This window comes from Triticum aestivum, chromosome 1A (assembly GCF_018294505.1).
Source record: "Triticum aestivum cultivar Chinese Spring chromosome 1A, IWGSC CS RefSeq v2.1, whole genome shotgun sequence".
Taxonomy (NCBI): Eukaryota; Viridiplantae; Streptophyta; class Magnoliopsida; order Poales; family Poaceae; genus Triticum; species Triticum aestivum.
This window is the reverse complement of record NC_057794.1, coordinates 338142430-338160493: the sequence shown is the minus strand read 5'-3', so window position 1 is coordinate 338160493 and position 18064 is coordinate 338142430. Positions and strand designations below refer to the sequence as shown.

General features: G+C 53.9%; 1 protein-coding gene across 1 annotated transcript; it reads right to left on the bottom strand.

Moving 5' to 3' along the window:
• Nucleotides 1-2830: 2830 nt before the first annotated feature.
• LOC123049375 (probable lysophospholipase BODYGUARD 3) lies at nt 2831-6462 on the bottom strand. The gene is made up of 4 exons (XM_044472307.1): nt 5663-6462; nt 5193-5527; nt 4909-5108; nt 2831-3504 (listed from the first exon to the last, which is right to left on the bottom strand). The coding sequence occupies exons 1-4, from the start codon at nt 6207-6209 to the stop codon at nt 3183-3185; spliced, it is 1404 nt and encodes a 467-aa protein (XP_044328242.1). The 5' UTR covers nt 6210-6462; the 3' UTR covers nt 2831-3182.
• Nucleotides 6463-18064: the final 11602 nt, after the last annotated feature.

Below are 18064 nucleotides of genomic sequence, written 5' to 3'. Positions count from 1 at the left end.
AGTGTTGGTCTGAAACGGGCAACCTATGGGGCCACCTCGAGGCAACATGAGGGTTGGTTCTACTCGTAACTTGACCTATCCAGTGTGCCCTGAGAACGAGATACGTGCGACTCCTATCGGGATTTGTCGGCATATCGGGCGGTTTTGCTGGACTTGTTTTACCATTATCGAGATGTCTTGTAACCGAGATTCCGAGTCTGATCGGGTCTTCCTGGGAGAAGGAATATCCTTCATTGACCGTGAGAGCTTGTGATGGGCTAAGTTGGGACACCCATGCAGGGTTTTGAACTTTCGAAAGCCGTGCCCGCGGTTATGGGCAGATGGGAATTTGTTAATATCCGATTGTAGAAAACCTGACACTTAACTTAATTAAAATGAATCAACCGTGTGTGTAGCCGTGATGGTCTCTTCTCGGCGGAGTCCGGGAAGAGAACACGGTCTCGTGTTATGCTTGAACGTAAGTAGTTTTAGGGTCACTTCTTGATCTTTATAGCTTCTCGACCGTGCTTTGCTCCTCTTCTCGCTCTCATTTGCGTAAGTTAGCCGCCATATATGCTAGTGCTTGCTGCAACTCCACCTCACTACCCCTTTCCTACCCTTAAGCTTAAATAGTCTTGATCGTGAGGGTGTGAGATTGCTGAGTCCCCGTGACTCACAGATTACTTCAAAAACCAGATGCAGGTGCCGATGATGCCAGTGTAGGGGACGCTACCGAACTCAAGTGGGAGTTCGACGAGGATTCATGACGTTACTATGTTTCCTTTCCAGACGATCGGTAGAGGAGCCCAGTTGGGGCGATCGGGGATCTAGCATTTGGGGTTGTCTTTATTTATGTTGGTTTCGTAGTCGGACCTTGATTGTATTCTGGATGATGTAATGATATATTCATGTATTGTGTGAAGTGGCGATTGTAAGCCAACTCTTTATCCCTTTCTTATTCAGTACATGGGATGTGTAAAGATTACCCCTCTTGCGACATGCCTACTATGCGGTTATGCCTCTAAGTCGTGCTCCAACACGTGGGAGATATAACCGCATCGTGGGTGTTATAATTGTGCCTTGAACTTCTCCTCGTCCTTGATGACCCGAAAGCAATGGGAGGGGTTGAAGCACTTGCCATTGTGTTGAACCTTGAATGCCTCCAAAGCTTGAAATGCCTACAAAATGTTTCGATGCAAGCATATGGGTAAATGATATGCAAATGAACACGCAAGCATGAACTTGATGACACAAAAGAGGGCAGCTTGCTAGCATACCATGGCTTGCATGCCGATGCCGCTCACGGGGTGGGCCTTGACGCTCTCAAGAGTGGCGCAAAACTTATTGCACTCTTATTGGATCACCCTCCATCACTTGGAAATGGACACCCACCCGCGCGTGCTCACAAATTGGTAAGGCGGAAACTTCTTGCGCTCATGAAACTCTCGGTGGACACGAATCCAAAAGGTAGGATGCTTTTGTTCGGCGCCCATCTTGGGGTCTTGTCCAATGTCTCGCCATCACTCGCAAAGAAGCTTGTCCTCGGCAGCCATGTATGCCTTCGTGTGCTTGCTCTTGCACTTCGGTTTAGGACCGGTGGCTTGGTTGGCGAGCTCGTCCTCGAACAAAGGCTCCACTTCGATGTCGCACTCGTCCTCTTCCTCTAGCCCGTAGCCGTCCGGGAACTCGTGGTCGAGTGGGAAGCCGTCCAGGTCGATGCCGACCTGATCACGCATGAAGGCCGCCTGGTCGGGATCATAGCCAGCGGCCTGCATGAACGCCCCGCGGCCGTCTTGGCTTTGTGTCTCGTCGGGATTATAGCCAGCGGCCGACGCACCTCCCTCGAAGATAAGGTTATGCATGTAGTCCTCGTCGACGGCGGACGACATTCCCTCGAACAGGTTGCAGGCGCCCGGGAGCACGCCCGGGAGCACGCCGACCGACGTCTGCCACGCGCGTTTCCTCGCGCCGCCGGATGACGAGCCACCGGCCACCGGGGTGGTGCTGAGGTCGATGGGCGCGGGCACGGCCGTGGAAGGCGCGACCACGCTCACGTCGGGCGAGCACTCCCTGAAGAGGCGGGAGGCCTGTGGGTACACGTGGAAGCCAAGCATCGGGTTGCAAGCCGACACGCGGGGCGAGTCGGGCAGCATCATCCGAGGAAACGCCGATGAGCCGGTGCTGGCCGCGGTGACGGCGGCGTTGACGAGGCCGTGCTGGCCAGGGTTTAACCCTAGCATGTAGAGCGCCTCCCTCGTTGTCGCCGCGACGCGAGTGTTGGTGACCTCCTGCTACGTGGCGGCGGCGGCCTGCCCGATGGCCTCATCCCTCACGTCCGCGGCATACCTCCGGTCCTTACTCTTGGCCGATTCCCTTCCCCGTTGTGCGGGCGTCAACGGCTTCTTTGGCTTGGCCATGGCGGCGGCCTTGTGCGGGGCATGAGGCTTGCCTTTCCCGAAGGGGGCGGCTGCGCCGGACGAGGCGAGGGAGGCGAGGCCGGCAATGGCGTCGAGGTCGATGGCGTCGTCCATGGCGGGTGTGAGGTGGGAGCGCGCGGGCGGGAGGGTTTTTGGGAGAAATGGGGGAAATGGTGGTGGCTGCCACCGACCGGCGGGCCTAGGGAGAGGAGTAGGCGCGCGCGCGTGCGTCCGTCTCGTGTTCGCACCGACGCAAATCCGGCTCAAAATTAGGTCGGGAATGGATCGCCATGCGGACGCACGTCCGTTTGGGTCGGCGCGTTGTGCTGCTTTTTCTGTCCGCGTCGACCCAAACGGACGCCAGCGGACGAAATGGGTGGCCCTATTGGAGTTGCTGTGACGACGTGCGTGACTCTGTCCACGAACTGATCATGTGACGCTGTGTGACTTTGTCCACTGGGTTACAACCGAAATGAGATTCATCGTGCACTTATCACAACTATACAGAGGAGCAGCCAAATAATCGTTCCCAGCCTTCAATATGAAAGCTTGAGAAGGAAAAGAAAAACTAATCAAGGTAATCTTCTTCACATTTTACTCTCGAGACATTGCCTGGCACTTGTGCCTCCCGCCGCACCCAGAAATGTGGTTGCCCGCCGCAGACCTGCAGCCCTTGTTCTTCTTCGAAGACACATGCATTCTGCTAAACCCGAGGTGCCGCCCCAATTCTTCCCCGGCCGCTCCCGTTCTTCACCCTATGCATTGCACCGGTCCATGGCCTGAGGCTCACCGTTTGGTGTCCCAGATCTCCTCCAGCTCCCTGGCGAGCTCCCTCTGGCGCTGGACGACGATGGTGACGTGGTCCTTGCCGTCGATCACCTTGACGTTGGCGCGCGGGATCTTGGACTGCACCGCGTAGCTGCAGCCCACGGGGAGGAGCTCGTCGTCGCCGCCGTGGTAGATGTTGACGCCGCAGGTGAGCTGGTCCCGGACGGCCTCGAGGCACTTGTCGATCTTGCCGGCGCTGCCGCAGATGATGTTGTGGAGGGTGTGCCACGAGGCGATGTGGGTGTGGCAGAAGAAGCCGTCCATCAGGTAAGTCCTCACCCTGCAGCAGCAAGTTGAAGCGTCAGTGTGATGATGGTTGTTTGCCAAAACGTGCACATAACTCTGTTAATATTTTGAGACGAGAAAATTGAGACATGAGTAGGCTGAAAATATTCACTAGATCAGATCAGGTCGTGCTTTTCAGGTCTATAACTGTTTTCTTTCTTGTTTTTCATTTCTTTCATTTTCCCCGCAAATGACTCTTTTATTATCTCAAAATGTATCAATAATAAGTGTACACCCGGTCTCTGCACGACTAGAAAGCACACAATCAACACCAACACATAAATTAAGATCTCTTTCATGTTCTGGTCTCTTCAACTGAGATTTTCAAAATAAATCTTGGTTGCAAAACTCATAAATATTTAGGCATGAGAAATATGTAACTCTTTAGCTATCTATCCACTGACTTCAATCCACACTCGCCGGTCACCCCTCCCGCCCCAACCCCTTATTGCACCGCACTACGCTCAATCACGTCGGAGATCTCTGCGCCGCTATTGCCTTACTCCCTCCAGACGGGAATATAATTTGAACACGTGATTTTAGGTCTTCAATCTAATTAGCGAAACATGTCTATATATATCTTCTTGTGGCATATTACACGTGTTTTGCTCATTAAATTGACAACCTAAAATCCCATGCCTGATTATATTCCCATCCGGAGAAAGTGCTCAATTTGTTAGCATTACCGACACAGCGCCTCGTCTAGACAACCACCAGCGAGAAGCCACCTTCCTTGCCTCACGCAGCTTTCCATTGTTGCTACCATCTCCCACCGCCCACTTTGTGGCGAGGGACACTACGGGTGTCTGGTTTGAACCCAAACCAATCCTATTCCTATCAAAATTTGGCTAGGCAAAGAAATATCGGCAAAGGTTTTGGTTGCCCATGTTTTGGCAATGTTGTGCAAGAAAATATTCACGCACAAAAAATGCTGTGCAAGAAAAAATTGCCCAAGCCAGACCAAATTTTGGTTATGACTGAAAAATTGGCCAATCCAGTCGGGTGAGCAGGTGGTCCACCTATGCGCAATCAGCATTGAAACAGTAGATGGCCTCGCATGTCGTCACACCAAGTAACATTTGACCGGGGTCAAACTCAGTTCATATGTCCCCTGTTAACTCGTCTCATCGCCCATCGGCCAGTCACATCAGGATGCAGCGACGATGCAGCCGGCGGACCCGACCGCCGGCACCCATAAATGCTCCCACTCGCGTCCACCTCTGCATCGCCTCGATCGGGAGCTATAGCTCCCATTGATGGCGGATTCCTCGACGAGCTTGCTTAAACTCCATTGGTCAACGCAACCACCCAATCCCCATGGGAGGAGGAAGAAGAAGAAATATCGTTGAGCAAATTCTCACCGCCCCGATCCGGAAGAAATGTTTTTTTACGGTAGTACCTGTACAAGGTGAAGACGCGGAAGGCGAGCTCCCAGAGGCGGTGGTGCTTGCAGAGCACGATGCTGACGGTGCGGCCGAGGTGCTCGTACCAGCACGCCACCGACGCGCCGAACGCTATCGCCGGCCACACCCGCCGGGGCGCCACCGCCCGCAGCACGTACTGCGTCCCCATCTCCCCCTTGGGCACCGGGAAGTACGGCTGCAACCCAAGCCAAGCCAAGATGTTAGCTTAGCGACGCATGCAGAAACGTCAAGTACGCGCGCTGAGATAGGCGTTGCGTACCGGCGCGACGAGGGTGATGGACCTGACGGCGGCGGGGTACTTGACGGCGAGCGCGAGCGCGAGGATGGAGCCGAGCGAGTGCGCGACGATGTGGAACGCCCCGACCTTGTACCGCTCGATGACGGAGCGCTCGATCATCTCCACGTGCTCCCGGAGCGTGTACAGCGAGTCCGCCGGCTTGGGGCTGCGCCCGAACCCGAGGAGGTCCACCGCGAACAGCCGCCGCCGCGCCCGCGCCTCCCGGCTCACGTGCGGCAGCACCGTCTCCGTCCAGAACCCGGACGACGATATGAACCCGTGGATGAACAGCACGTCCTCCTCCGTGTCGCCGCCGTCTTTAATGGACATGACAGACACCATACGCGCGTGAGCATAAGCGGTGTGGGTGACGGTGAGGGAAGCAAATCCTGCCGCCGTATTAATGGAGCTTGGGATATGATCGATCGATGCATGTATGGGCGGGCACGTACCGTGGGGTCCCTCGACGTGGACGAAGAGGCGGTCGGCGTCGGCGGGGTTGCAGTTGGCGCAGTGGCAGTCGGACCAACGCGGCGAGGGGTACGGCTTGTGCTCGTCGTCGCCGGCGCCGGCGGCCTTGCCCCGCAGGATCTGCACGATGGCCGAGTGCACGGTGAGCGTGGTGGCCGACGCCGACGGCCTGGCCTTCTCCCGGCGCCGGGAGAAGGACGGCGGCGACGACGACCCGGCGGCGCCGGCGAGCAGGGACGGGCGCGTGTACAGCGTGTCGGAGACGTCCTCCAGGAGCAGCTTGGTGGAGGAGAGCATGCTGACCACCTTGGAGCCGCCGCGCTCCGCCACGACGATCTTCCCCGGCGCGGCCACGGCCGAGGACGAGCAGTAGCACGGCCGCCACGCGCCCTCGGCCACGTAGTCGGCGACCTTGTAGAGAAGGCAGAGCAGCAGCTCCAGCGCGTCCAGCAGCATGAACACCACGAAGCTGACGGCCTCGTTCGCCGCACGGCCGGCAGACGCCAATGCCGACCGCGCCGCCGCCATCCGAGTATGTCTCTCTTCGCCGGCGCCAAGATGGAGCCAGGAGCTAGGACTAGGAGAGAGAGAGAGAGAGAAAGAGCAATGGGCAATGGAGCGGAGGGCGGTGGTGGTAAAAGCTTTCTTCTAGGAGCGGTAAGCGAGCAGTGGGGGAGGCAGCTGAGCTGCGGCTGCGGGGCGCGTGAGGGAGAGTGACGAGTGAATTGATGCGCGCATTAAAGCGTAGGGGTTGGCGGTTGGTGAACCCATCAGGGCTAACACCACTGACACCGGCCAGCCAACTGGTACCGCGCAGGCTGCGGCTGGGCTTTCAAATTCGACCGGGCAGCCCAAGAAAACTTGCAGGACATCCGCATCTTTTCAAGCCATGGACCATACGTCCATACCGGGAGGATACTCCACCCATGTACAGTATCCGTAGGGAAAACTCCGTATGTACAGCGCCACTGGTCGTTGTGAGAATAGATGATGGTGAGAGGAAACGCTTTTTACTATACGTAAATGAATTTATCTTGTTCCTCTACGGCTATACCATCGCTTGCATCGCCATTGATTGGGCCGTATACGCTCCTCCGAGCGATCGATAGTCACAAAGGCGCAACGAACATTCGCTGATTCGTGTGTCCCTCCTCCACAGCAAAAGATTCCGGAAGAAGCATTGGTATACCCAACTGCATGTACCGTATGCTTCACTGCTACAAGCCACAGAAATTACACTGCAAATCAGGACGCTCCTGTCTAGTTCGTGATCATCGCTGAAGGTTGTGTGTCTTGCAAATTTATACACACAATCTATAGAACTAAGCAGTTGATCTCCACTAAACTATTTATTTCAACACGCAACTATGCCATCTCAACATGCAACTATGCCATCTCAACATGCAACCATGTATGTTCTTGCAAAAAACAAAACATGCAACCATGGTACTCCCTCCGTTCTGAATTACTTGTCGCAAGTTTGGATGTATCTAGATGTATTTTAGTTCTAGATACATCTATTTTCTGCGACGAGTAATTTGGAACGGAGGGAGTATGAAAAAAGTCCACCTCAATATGCAACCATGTATGAAAAAAGGCTTAAATGAAAAGGCCGGCCGCGCCTCCTGTGACTGGTCGCGTCGGGGTTGCGCCGCCGTCGGGCACTGGTGGTGGCCGTCATTGTTGAGGAAATCGTTAACTGGTAGCTGCTCGGTTGGCTAGCGAGTAGGGGATTAATCGGCTAATCGACAAGTTAATCGGCCATTTAATTAATTAATCGGATGATTTTTTTGGTTTATCGGCTACTCGGTGACCCTATGAGTAGGGATTAATCCGCAAGTTAACTGGTTAATCGGATGAATTCTTGAACAGCGGTGGCCGTGTTGTGGTGCCGTTGCTGGCCTCTGGGTCCGGCCGTGGTGCCGTGATGCAGCATAACCCTGGGGCTGGCCGTGGCGTGGCGCCCACGGTGATACCGGCTGCGGGTCGGGGTGTCGCGCTGACCGGTGCGGCCGCGGGCCGTGGTGCCACGTTGCTGCCTGGCGCCCGCACGCCGGTACCTGGATCGGCTTCGGTGCAGGTTGACGGGCGTGGCGGGCTGAGTGCGGGACCACGTCCGCCAACGCCTGGATTGGCTAGTGTTGCCGCAGGTCGGGGCAGCGCGGCGCTCAGGCCGCCGGCGACGGGGTTGCCGGGGTCGGTTGGTCAACAGGCTAGACCGGCACCGCCGCCTCACCTCGTCGCCAAGCCTCCGACTGGGGCTATGCAGAAGCAGGTGTCTCCTCATCCGCAAGTTTCCGGCGTTGGAGGGACTAATGCCGCGCCCCGGGTTCAATGGGAAGATGATGGATTCAACGCCTATGGGGTGGGTCAGCACCGTGGTTCGTCGTCGACGGGCGGTGGTCGAGGTTACGCTTGGCAGAGCGATGGCTCGGCGGAGAGACCGTTCTTGGGTCCCCAGGGTGGTTTTGTTGAGGGGGCTTCTGGCCCGGGATATAGACAGCGAGGAGGTTTCCGCGGTCATCGTGGTGGTCGAGGCGGTCAAGGTGGCCGGTACCGACCACGACAACCTCCCCCGTCTGTTGTTGATCAGATGGCCGTTGATGGGTCTGTGGAGGAGACGGTGTTGTTAGGTCAAGCTTTGGAGGTGGTGTCGGCGTTAGCTAATGCTGAGATACCCGTGATGGCGTCCAAATGGGCGCGTAAGAAAGAGAAAATGTTGTGCTACCGATGCAGAGGCAAGGGTCATTTCATTGCTGAGTGTGTGGCTGAGCTTTGTGGCACTTGTGGCAAACCGGCACATGATATGGGGGATTGTCCGTTTCTGCGAGATCAGGCACCGTCCCTCATGATGTATGGAGTGTACTGTGCTGAACTAACGTTCTTTGAGTCTCCTACTGAGAGAGAGGCTCCTGACGAGACCCTGAGTTTGACTACTGGGATAGTAAAAGTTACCAGATGAGAGGTCTCTGAGACACAAATTGTGCAGAGGCTGAAGGAGTTAGCTCCAGGTGACTTCCAGTGGGAGCTTGTTAATCTTGAGGAAAAATTGTTTAGGGTTGAGTTCCCTTCAGTGGAGGATCTTCAGAGACTTCTGAGTTTTGGGATGTGCAAAGTACCGGGTACTGATGGTGTGCTTGAGTTCCATGAGTGGAAGAGAGTCGAGCCTCAGGGTAAGCCTCTGACTCAGGTTTGGCTGCATTTTTCTAGATCCCCCTCAAAGCCCATGCAGGATGCTCGGGTTGTGGATAGTTTGGGTATTTTGGTGGGGAGACCGGAGCGAGTGGATATGGATTTCACCAGAGCTCACGGGATAGCCTGACTGTTGGTCAGCGTTCTAGACATTGAGTACGTGCCTGAGGTGGTTAAGTGGGCATATCGAGGACAGGTCTATAACATCACGATTGAGTTTGAGGATGAGAGTCTGTTCGCCGAGGCGGCTAACGGGACTGATACTGATATGCACGAGGGAGATGACAGCTCGGGGCTTAAGGAGGCACCGGTTGATGATACTGGACGAGAGTCGTCCACTGCACCGGGAGTTGTTTCTCAGACATCAGGGGATGGGATGGCACCACCCTCTTCGGTGCCTACGACTACTCTCAGATTCGGGTCTTTCGAGCCTGCTTCTGCACCTCCGAGGCTCTGGAGTGAGCGGCTGGAGTCTGATGAGGTGTTTGAGCACATACTACCTGTTCTGGCTTTTGAGGATGCTGTGAGTCCAGTTCTGGAGGTTTTGCCACTTCCAGTCAAGTGTGAGGAGGAGGAGGTCCCCTCCCACATGCTCGTTCATGATCCTCAGTTAGAGTGCGTGATGGATGAGGTCTCGGTGGTGGAGATTGCTTCTTTGGGAGGGGGTCCGGGGCAGGTGGCCTCGGCACCTTCCTCTCCTATAGCCAGGCCGGCGATACAGGCGGCGGTTCAGCTTTCCGGAGGGGGCTCGGGGCAGGTGGCCTCGGGGGCCCATCCTCTTGGGGCGCCTAGGGAGGACAACCTTCTTGGGGCGCCGGTGTCTCCTGATGGCCGGAGGACTGGGGTGGATGGGGAGCTCGAGCAGGTGGCCCAGGATCCGCCATCTCCCGGTTTGGCGTAGTCTCTCTATGGTGGGGCGCGACAGATCTCGCCAGTGTCGTTGAGCGCCCCTTCGCTTTCTGGTGGTCCAGCTGGATCGTCGATGGAGGACAACCGGATGCGTGTTCGGGGTGAGGCAGGAGGCCTCACAACGAGCAGGGCCACTCAAGGGGAGGTGATTGCGTTCGGTGGTATTCCGGACCCGGTCTCGGAGGGGCGACGGCTCAGCAGCCGTCTCCAGGATCATCCGGAGGTGGACGACATTCAGCAGCGGTGCGCCGTGAGGGCGGCCAAGCTTCGTGACGTTGAGGTCACTCCTGGTATGTCGGTCATTGTTTCAAATTTTATTTTGCATTTCTCTAATGATGAGATTATTAATAATGCAAACCAGATAGGAATTTCACTAGGTAGTAATGATAGTGAAATTTCAACTTCTGTTAATGATATGCTGGACTTAGAGGCAGAGCGGGCCTTAGAGCTGATTCGCAACTTAGCGGCGGTTAAACCCATGAATGATTCTGATATTGATGCTTTGGGGGTTAGGGTGCTCGATAATTTTTGTGCAGATCTTGCTCCTCCTCTTCCTGAGCCTGAGGAGGAGGATGAGGGTGTGGAGAATGTTGTGGTTAGTGCTTCTGAGCCTGGTTGTGAGGACTAGCTGGAGAGTAAGATCAACCCTAAACGCAAATGGAAGCAGAAGATATACCCAGATTCTGCAGTGCGTAGGAGTGCTCGGATCCGGACGGCTAAAAAATTCCATGATGAGATATGAAAGGAATCTTTTGAAATAGCAGAGGTCTAAAAGACTTGGCTAAAAGAAGGTTTCTTGCGGAGACATCTCTAGAGCATAGATTGGACTTTATCGGATTGTCGGAGACTGGCAGAGATAACTTTTCGCCACAATTTCTCAATACCTTATCGGGCGATATTGATTTTGACTGGCACTGTCTGCCACCGCGAGGAAGATCAGGTGGGATCTTACTCGGGGTTAGATGCGAGTCCCTAGAAGTCCGAAGTGTGGTCATGGGAGATTTTGCGGTTAAGTTTAGGGTGAGGTCAAAGGCAGATGGGTTTAACTGGGCTTTGGTGGCGGTATATGGTGCCGCATAGCCCGAACAAAAACCGAAGTTCTTGGCAAATTTGGTTAGGATTTGCGGCTCTGAGCAACTGCCTAACCTGGTGGGAGGTGATTTCAACATTATAAGGAGGCGAGAGGAGAAGAACAATAATAATTTTGACGGCAGATGGTCATTCATGTTCAATACCATCATTGAAAGCTTGGATCTGAGAGAGATAGAGCTTTTGGGAAGAAAATTTACCTGGGCCAACGCGATGCCGATTCGAACGTTTGAAAAGCTGGATCGTGTTCTGGCAAGTGTAGAATGGGAACAGAAGTTTCCCTTCGTCACAGTTCAGGCTCTCTCTCGGGGTATTTCTGACCACACGCCTTTATTTCTGGATTCTGGTGAGGCCTCCCACCCGGGAAACAAGAACTTATTCTTGTTTGAGTTGGCTTGGTTTGAGAGAGAAGGCTTCCTTGATCTCGTAGCCAGAGAGTGGGCTAAGGATGCAGGAGGTAGAACTGCGCTTGAGCGCTGGCAGAATAAAATTAGACACCTGAGAAGTTTTCTACGTGGGTGGGCTAAGCATCTTAGCGGGGTTTATAAGGTTTAAAAGGAACGACTCCTCAACCTTATTCACTCCTTAGATGTAAAAGCAGAAACCACGATTCTGCCAGCCGCAGAGCTCCATGCCAAGCTTGACGCTGAGATGAGGCTGAAAGAACTTCTTCATGAAGAAGAATTAAAGTGGCCTCTGTGGGCCAAAGTCCGAAGAGTGGTCCAGGGGGACGCGAACACTCAATTCTTCCACATGATCACCAATGGCAAACACAGGAAGAAGAGGATCTTTCAGCTTGAACAAGATGAAGGAACGATTATTGGTCAGGAGAACCTAAAACTTTACATCACTGAGTAATACAAGCAGTTGTTTGGACCCCCAGAGGTTAACTATGTCTTTGGATGAGTCTAGGATTGAGGACGTGCCTCAACTTACTACTGTTGAGAATGAGATTTTAGCGGCTCCTTTTTCTGGAAAGGAGGTGTTCGAGGCCATATCGCAGATGAAAAATAATAAAGCTCCCGGACCAGATGGATTCCCGGCTGAGTTTTATAAGAAGTGCTGGCATATTATTAAAGGGGACCTGTTGCCGATGTTCCATGATTTGTTCTCGGGACAGCTTCAGCTCTTTCAACTCAATTTTGGGACGATAACCCTGCTTCCTAAGAAAACAGAGGCTGTGAGAATTGAGCAATTCAGGCCCATTTGTCTTCTAAATGTTAGTTTCAAAATCTTTACGAAGGTCGGGACAATTAGGCTCACACAGATTACGCATGCTGTGATGCAGCCTACTCAAACTGCTTTCATGCTGGATAGGAACATCCTCGAAGGGGTTGTGGTCCTTCATGAAACGCTCCATGAGATCCACACGAAAAAAATTGATGGAGTTGTTTTCAAGGTGGATTTTGAGAAGGCGTATGATAAGGTCAAATGGCCGTTCCTTCAACAGGCCTTACGCATGAAGGGTTTTGATGAAACTTAGCGACGCCAGGTAGAATCTTTCACGCAAAAAGGGAGTGTTGGAATTAAAGTGAATGACAATATAGGTCATTATTTCCAGACACACAAGGGCCTGAGACAAGGTGACCCCATGTCTCCTATCTTGTTCAACATTGTGGTTGATATGTTGGCAATCCTGATAGGTAGGGCAAAGGAGGCCGGTCAGGTGGGTGGCTTGGTGCCTCATCTAGTTGATGGTGGCATGTCCATCCTGCAGTACGTTGATGATACAATCATATTTATGGAGCATGACCTGGCAAAAGCGAGAAATATGAAGTTGGTGCTATGCTTATTCGAGCAATTGACAGGATTGAAGATTAACTTTCATAAAAGTGAGTTGTTCTGCTTTGGCAGAGCCAAGGATGAACAAGAGGCTTATATGCAACTGTTCAGGTGTGAATTGGGGGCTTTACCTTTTATGTACCTAGGAATACCCATTCACCATCGTAAGTTATCTAACAGTGAGTGGAAGTGCATCGAGGATCGGTTTGAGAAGAAACTAAGTTGCTGGAAAGGAAAACTTATGTCATATGGAGGCCGATTGATTCTTATTAATTCGGTGCTCACGAGTATGCCAATGTTTCTCTTATCCTTCTTTGAAGTCCCAGTCGGAGTTAGGAAAAGACTGGACTTCTATCGATCCCGATTCTTCTGGCAGAGTGATGAAATAAAGAGAAAATACCGACTCGCCAAGTGGGATATCATCTGTCGACCAAAGGACCAGGGGGGCATTGGTATTGATAATCTTGAAGCCAAGAACAGATGTCTCCTTAGCAAGTGGCTTTTTAAGTTGTCAGTTGAAACCGAGGCAACTTGGGCGCAGATTCTCCGTAGTAAGTATCTGCAGTCCAAAACTTTATCCCAGGTGACAGTGAGACCAACTGACTCGCCGTTTTGGAAGGGGATTATGAGAGTCAAAGCTGCCTTCTTTCTTAGAACAAAGTTTATTGTCGGTGATGGCAACACCACTCGCTTCTGGGAGGATACGTGGCTTGGTGAAATGTCGTTGGCGCTCCAGTATCCGTCCCTGTATCGTATTGTTCAGCATCGTGATGCTCGTGTTGCAACGATTATGCAGTCCATCCCTCTTAATATTAAATTTCGAAGGGTGCTTGTTGGTGACCGGTGGGAAACATGGCTTCATCTGGTGAGTAGACTGATGGAGGTTCAGCTAACTCATCAGCCCGATCAGTTGCGTTGGAAGCTTACTAGGTTTGGAGACTTCATGGTCAAGTCGATGTATATCGATGTCATCAACTCTAGTGTTATTCCCAGTTCCAACATGTTTGGAAAGTCAAAGCACTACAAAAAAAAGACACATCCGTGACCTTTTGGGCCGAACGAAAAAAATTTCTGTCATACATATGACACTTCTATGACGATAATTGTGACAAAACCCGGTATCATCATAGATGTGGTGGGATCCTACTTCTATGACAAAAAATGGGCTTTTCGTCCTGGGTGGGCCGGAGACGCAGCTGCATGGCATTCTTTGGGCCGTCCATGACGGAAAAAACTGTGGTAGAAGCGAGGGGGAGGAAAATTTCGGGGAGTTCCCGGTTACGGTGGGAGGTCGGGGGCCGAGCGATGCGTGTTTCTCTCGTACACGTACGCGCGTCTGTGCGAGGCGTTGGCTCTAACTGAACCTGAGCGAGGCGTTGGGCTCTAACTGAACCCGAGCGATTGCACTACAGGCTACGCGTTACTGAACCCGAGTAATCGATCGATGGCTGTTAACTGAACCTGATCGAGCGATTCCTTCGTTACTGCTGCTAACTGAAGCCGATTGATGCTGCCTCTGGGATGAACAGTGAGCATTGCGGGGGGTTTGGATGAACAGTAAGTGGTGGCGTTGCCTCTGGATGAACAGGACCCCGTGGTGTGGTGGAGGGCTGGATGAATAGTAGATGGTGGAGGGGTGCCCGTGGAGGGGTGGTTGAATAGGACTCCGTGGTGTGGAGGGCTGGATGAACAGTAGACGGTGGAGGGGTGGTTGAACAGTAGCCGGTGGAGTAGCGCGCGGTGGAGGCTGGATGAACAGGAGCCCGTGGAGGCTCGAGGAGGTCGACGGTGGAGATGAACAGTATCCCGTGGAGTCCCGTTTTGCGGTACGCCACACCCCTCCCGATGAACATGACCCCCGTTCCGACCGTAGGAGGTCCGTTTCGTCCGTTTTGCGGTACGCCACACCCCTCCCGATCAACAGGACCCCCACCGTAGGAGGTCCGTTTCCTCCGTTTTGCGGTACGCCACACCCCTCCCGATCAACAGGACCCCTGTTTCGACCGTAGGAGGTCTGTTTCCTCCGTTCTGTGGTATGCCAGGCCTCGTTTCCATCGCATGTTCCGTCCAAGCCCTCCCGATGAACACGACCATGCATTCCGTTCCGACCCAGCCGGTTGGCTCCCACGCATTCCGTTGCCCTCCCGATGAACACGACGGACTCCGTTGCCTCCCCATGAACACGACGCATTCCGTTGCCTCCCCATGAACACGACGCATTCCGTTGCCTCCCCATGAACATGACGACGACACTGTTTCTCCGTTCCGACCCAGCCATGTACACGAGCCCTGGCCGTACGTATGCGCGAGTAGGCGTTCGAGACCCTGCCCGTATGTACGTACGTGGCCGTATTTTCTTTCTTGCACCCTGGCCACTATACGTACGTGTACAGGCTACGTGCGCGCCTCTACTACGACACGTACGCGCCTCTACTACAACACGTGCGCGCCTCTACATCGATCAGTATATGTGTACGTACATGTTCGCGACCAGAATGACAACGCTGCGTATGCTTCGACCAGGTGGGTCCCGACTGTCAGGCACTTCCTTGCGTGCGAAGATGTAGCTGGTGGGTCCCAGCAGTCAGGGGGGCAAATCGTTTTTTTTTTGCCCGGACGCACTTCCTTGCGTGCGAAGGTGTAGCTGGTGGGTCCCAGCTGTCAGGAGGGAAACGTTTTTTTCACGAAATACGGTGGCCCGTCTGGTGGGTCCCCACTATCAGGTGGAGGAATAATTATTTTGCACGTAATAAGGAGGCACTTCCTTGCTGCGGCCGTGGACCCAGCTGTCAGCCTCTCCACGTAAAGTCCACGTCCGATGGAAGCCGTTCCTTGACCACGTTGACCACGCCGCGCTGAGAGCACTAGTGCAGTGGACGACGGCGAGGCCTAGGAAGGGGACGACGCGGAGCCGGGGAAGACGCGGCAGTGGATGCCCACGCGTAGAGGAGTACGAGGGTTCACTGGTTCGCTGCGGTGTGAGGCTGTCGTCGCCGCAGAATAACAGGGGGTGTGGGTGAGTAGAGGAATGGCCTGGCCAGCGATGGGAGTAGTAGGGGGCGGTGAGGCCTCCACCGCATCGCAGCCGGCCACGGGAGATAGGAGCACGAGGCACGACCGGCGCTGGTTTGGGCGGCTGGAGCAAGAGGACCAGAGGTTGAAGAAGCACTATGGCCGTTGGATGGACATCGTACACTCACTGGAGCTAGAATCGTGCATATATTGACTAAGTTGACAAAGCCCTCCGTCCCCGTCAACTTAGTAGGCCCACAAGTCAGCCTGCCACTATACTGGGTCCCAGCTAACAGGGGGAGTATTCATTTTTTTTGTGCGTAATAAGGAGGCACTTCCTTGCGTGCGAAGATATAGCTGGTGGGTCCGAGCTGTCAGCGGCGGTAACGTTTTTTCGCGAAATACAGAGGCCCTTTCGGTGGGTCCCTGATGTCAGGTGGAGGAATCATTATTTTGCGCGTAATAAGGAGGCATTTCCTTGCGTGCGGCCGTGGACCCAGCTGTCGGCCTCTCCACGTACAATCCACTTTAGATGCATGTCGGTCGTTGACCACGTTGACCAGGCTGCGCCGAGAGCACCAGGGCGGTGGACGATGGCGAGGCCTAGGAAGGGAACGACACGGAGGCAGGGAAGACTCGGCAGTTGTTTTCCACGCGGAGGGGAGTATGACTGTACGAGGGTTTACTGATTTGTCTGCCGTCGCCGGAGAATAACAGCAGGTGTGGGTGAGTAGAGGGATGGCTAGGCCAGCGATGGGAGTACGGTGGGGCGGTGAGGCCTGCGCGGCAGCACAGCCGGCCGCGGGGAGGAGGGAGCAGGCAGTCCTCCCGCCGGCGCTTGTTTGAGCGGCTGGAGCAGGAAGAGCAGAGATTGAAGAAGCACGACGGCCGTTCAATGGACATCCAATAGTCACTGCTTGTGCGTCAACCTTTTTTTTAGGAAAGCCTCAAATCTGTGGAAAAGAGCATACAAACCATTTGCTAATTCTTAAGGTTTTTTTGGAGCCCATATTCTTTTTGTTAGCATTACAGCCCATATTGTGGCCACGGTTAAAAAATTATACGAAATTTTGCATATTTCGGTGCGGTCCGAACTGTTTTTAATCCCGAAATTTCGACTCACATGCAAACTGATTTTAAAAATAAATGTATATCAATATAAAATCCAACAAATTCTCCACACATAAAAATTAATGTAACTTAAAATCTCGAAATGAAAAAAAAGATATTTGAAACTAATTGTTGGTTTGATGTGTTTTAAAAAAGTACAACCCATTTCTCATTACGGATGGGCCATTTTCTCGGCCAGCCGAATGAAAGCTCTCCTCGTCTTGAAAGATTTGAAACCCAACAGGCCTGAGAAAGCGACTTACTTGGCAAATCACAAAAAAAACTGGGTTGTGGCCGTGGACCCAGCTGTCAGCCTCTCCACGTACAGTACTCTTCCGATGGAAGTCCTTCCTTGACCATGTTGACCACGCCGCGCGGAGAGCACCACGATGGTGGACGACGGCGAGGCCTAGGAAGGGGACGAGGCGGAGCCAGGGAAGACGCGGCAGCGAAAGCCCGTGCGGAGAGGAGTACGAGGGTTCACTGGTTCGGCTGCGGTGTGAGGCTGCCGTCGCCGCAGGGCCTGGCCAGCGGTGGGAATAGTAGGGGGCGGTGAGGCCTCCGCGGCAGCACAGCCGGCCACGGGAGGCAGGAGCATGCGGCACGACCGGTGCTGCTTTGGGCGGCTGGAGCAAGAAGACCAGAGGTTGAAGAAGCACTACGGCCGTTGGATGGACATCATACGGTCATTGGAGCTAGAATCGTTCATATTGACTAAGTTGACGAAGCCCTCCGTCCCCGTCAACTTAGTAGGCCCACAAGTCAGCCTCCCACAATGGTGGGTCCCAGCTAGCAGGGGGTATTAACTTTTTTGTGCGTAATAAGGAGGCACTTCCTTCCGTGCGAAGATATAGCTGGTGGGTCCGACATGTCAGTGGGGGGAACGTTTTTTTCGCGAAATACAGAGGCCCTTCTGGTGGGTCCCACCTGCCAGGTGGAGGAATCATTATTTTGCGCGTACAGTCCACGGCCGATGGATGTCGTTCGTTGACCACGTTGACCAGGCCGCGCCGAGAGCACCATGGCGATGGACGACGACGAGGCCTAGGAAGGGAACGACACGGTGCCGGGGAAGACTCGGCAATGGTTACCCACGCGGTGGGGAGTACGAGGGTTTACTGGTCCGGCTGCCGTCGCTGGAAAATAACAGGAGGTGTGGGTGAGTAGAGGAATGGCCTGACCAGCAATGAGGTAGGGTGGGGCGGTGCGGCCTGTGTGGCAGCACAGCTAGCCACGGGAGGCGGGAGCAGGCAGTCCCATCGGAACTGGTTTGGGCGGCTGGAGCAAGA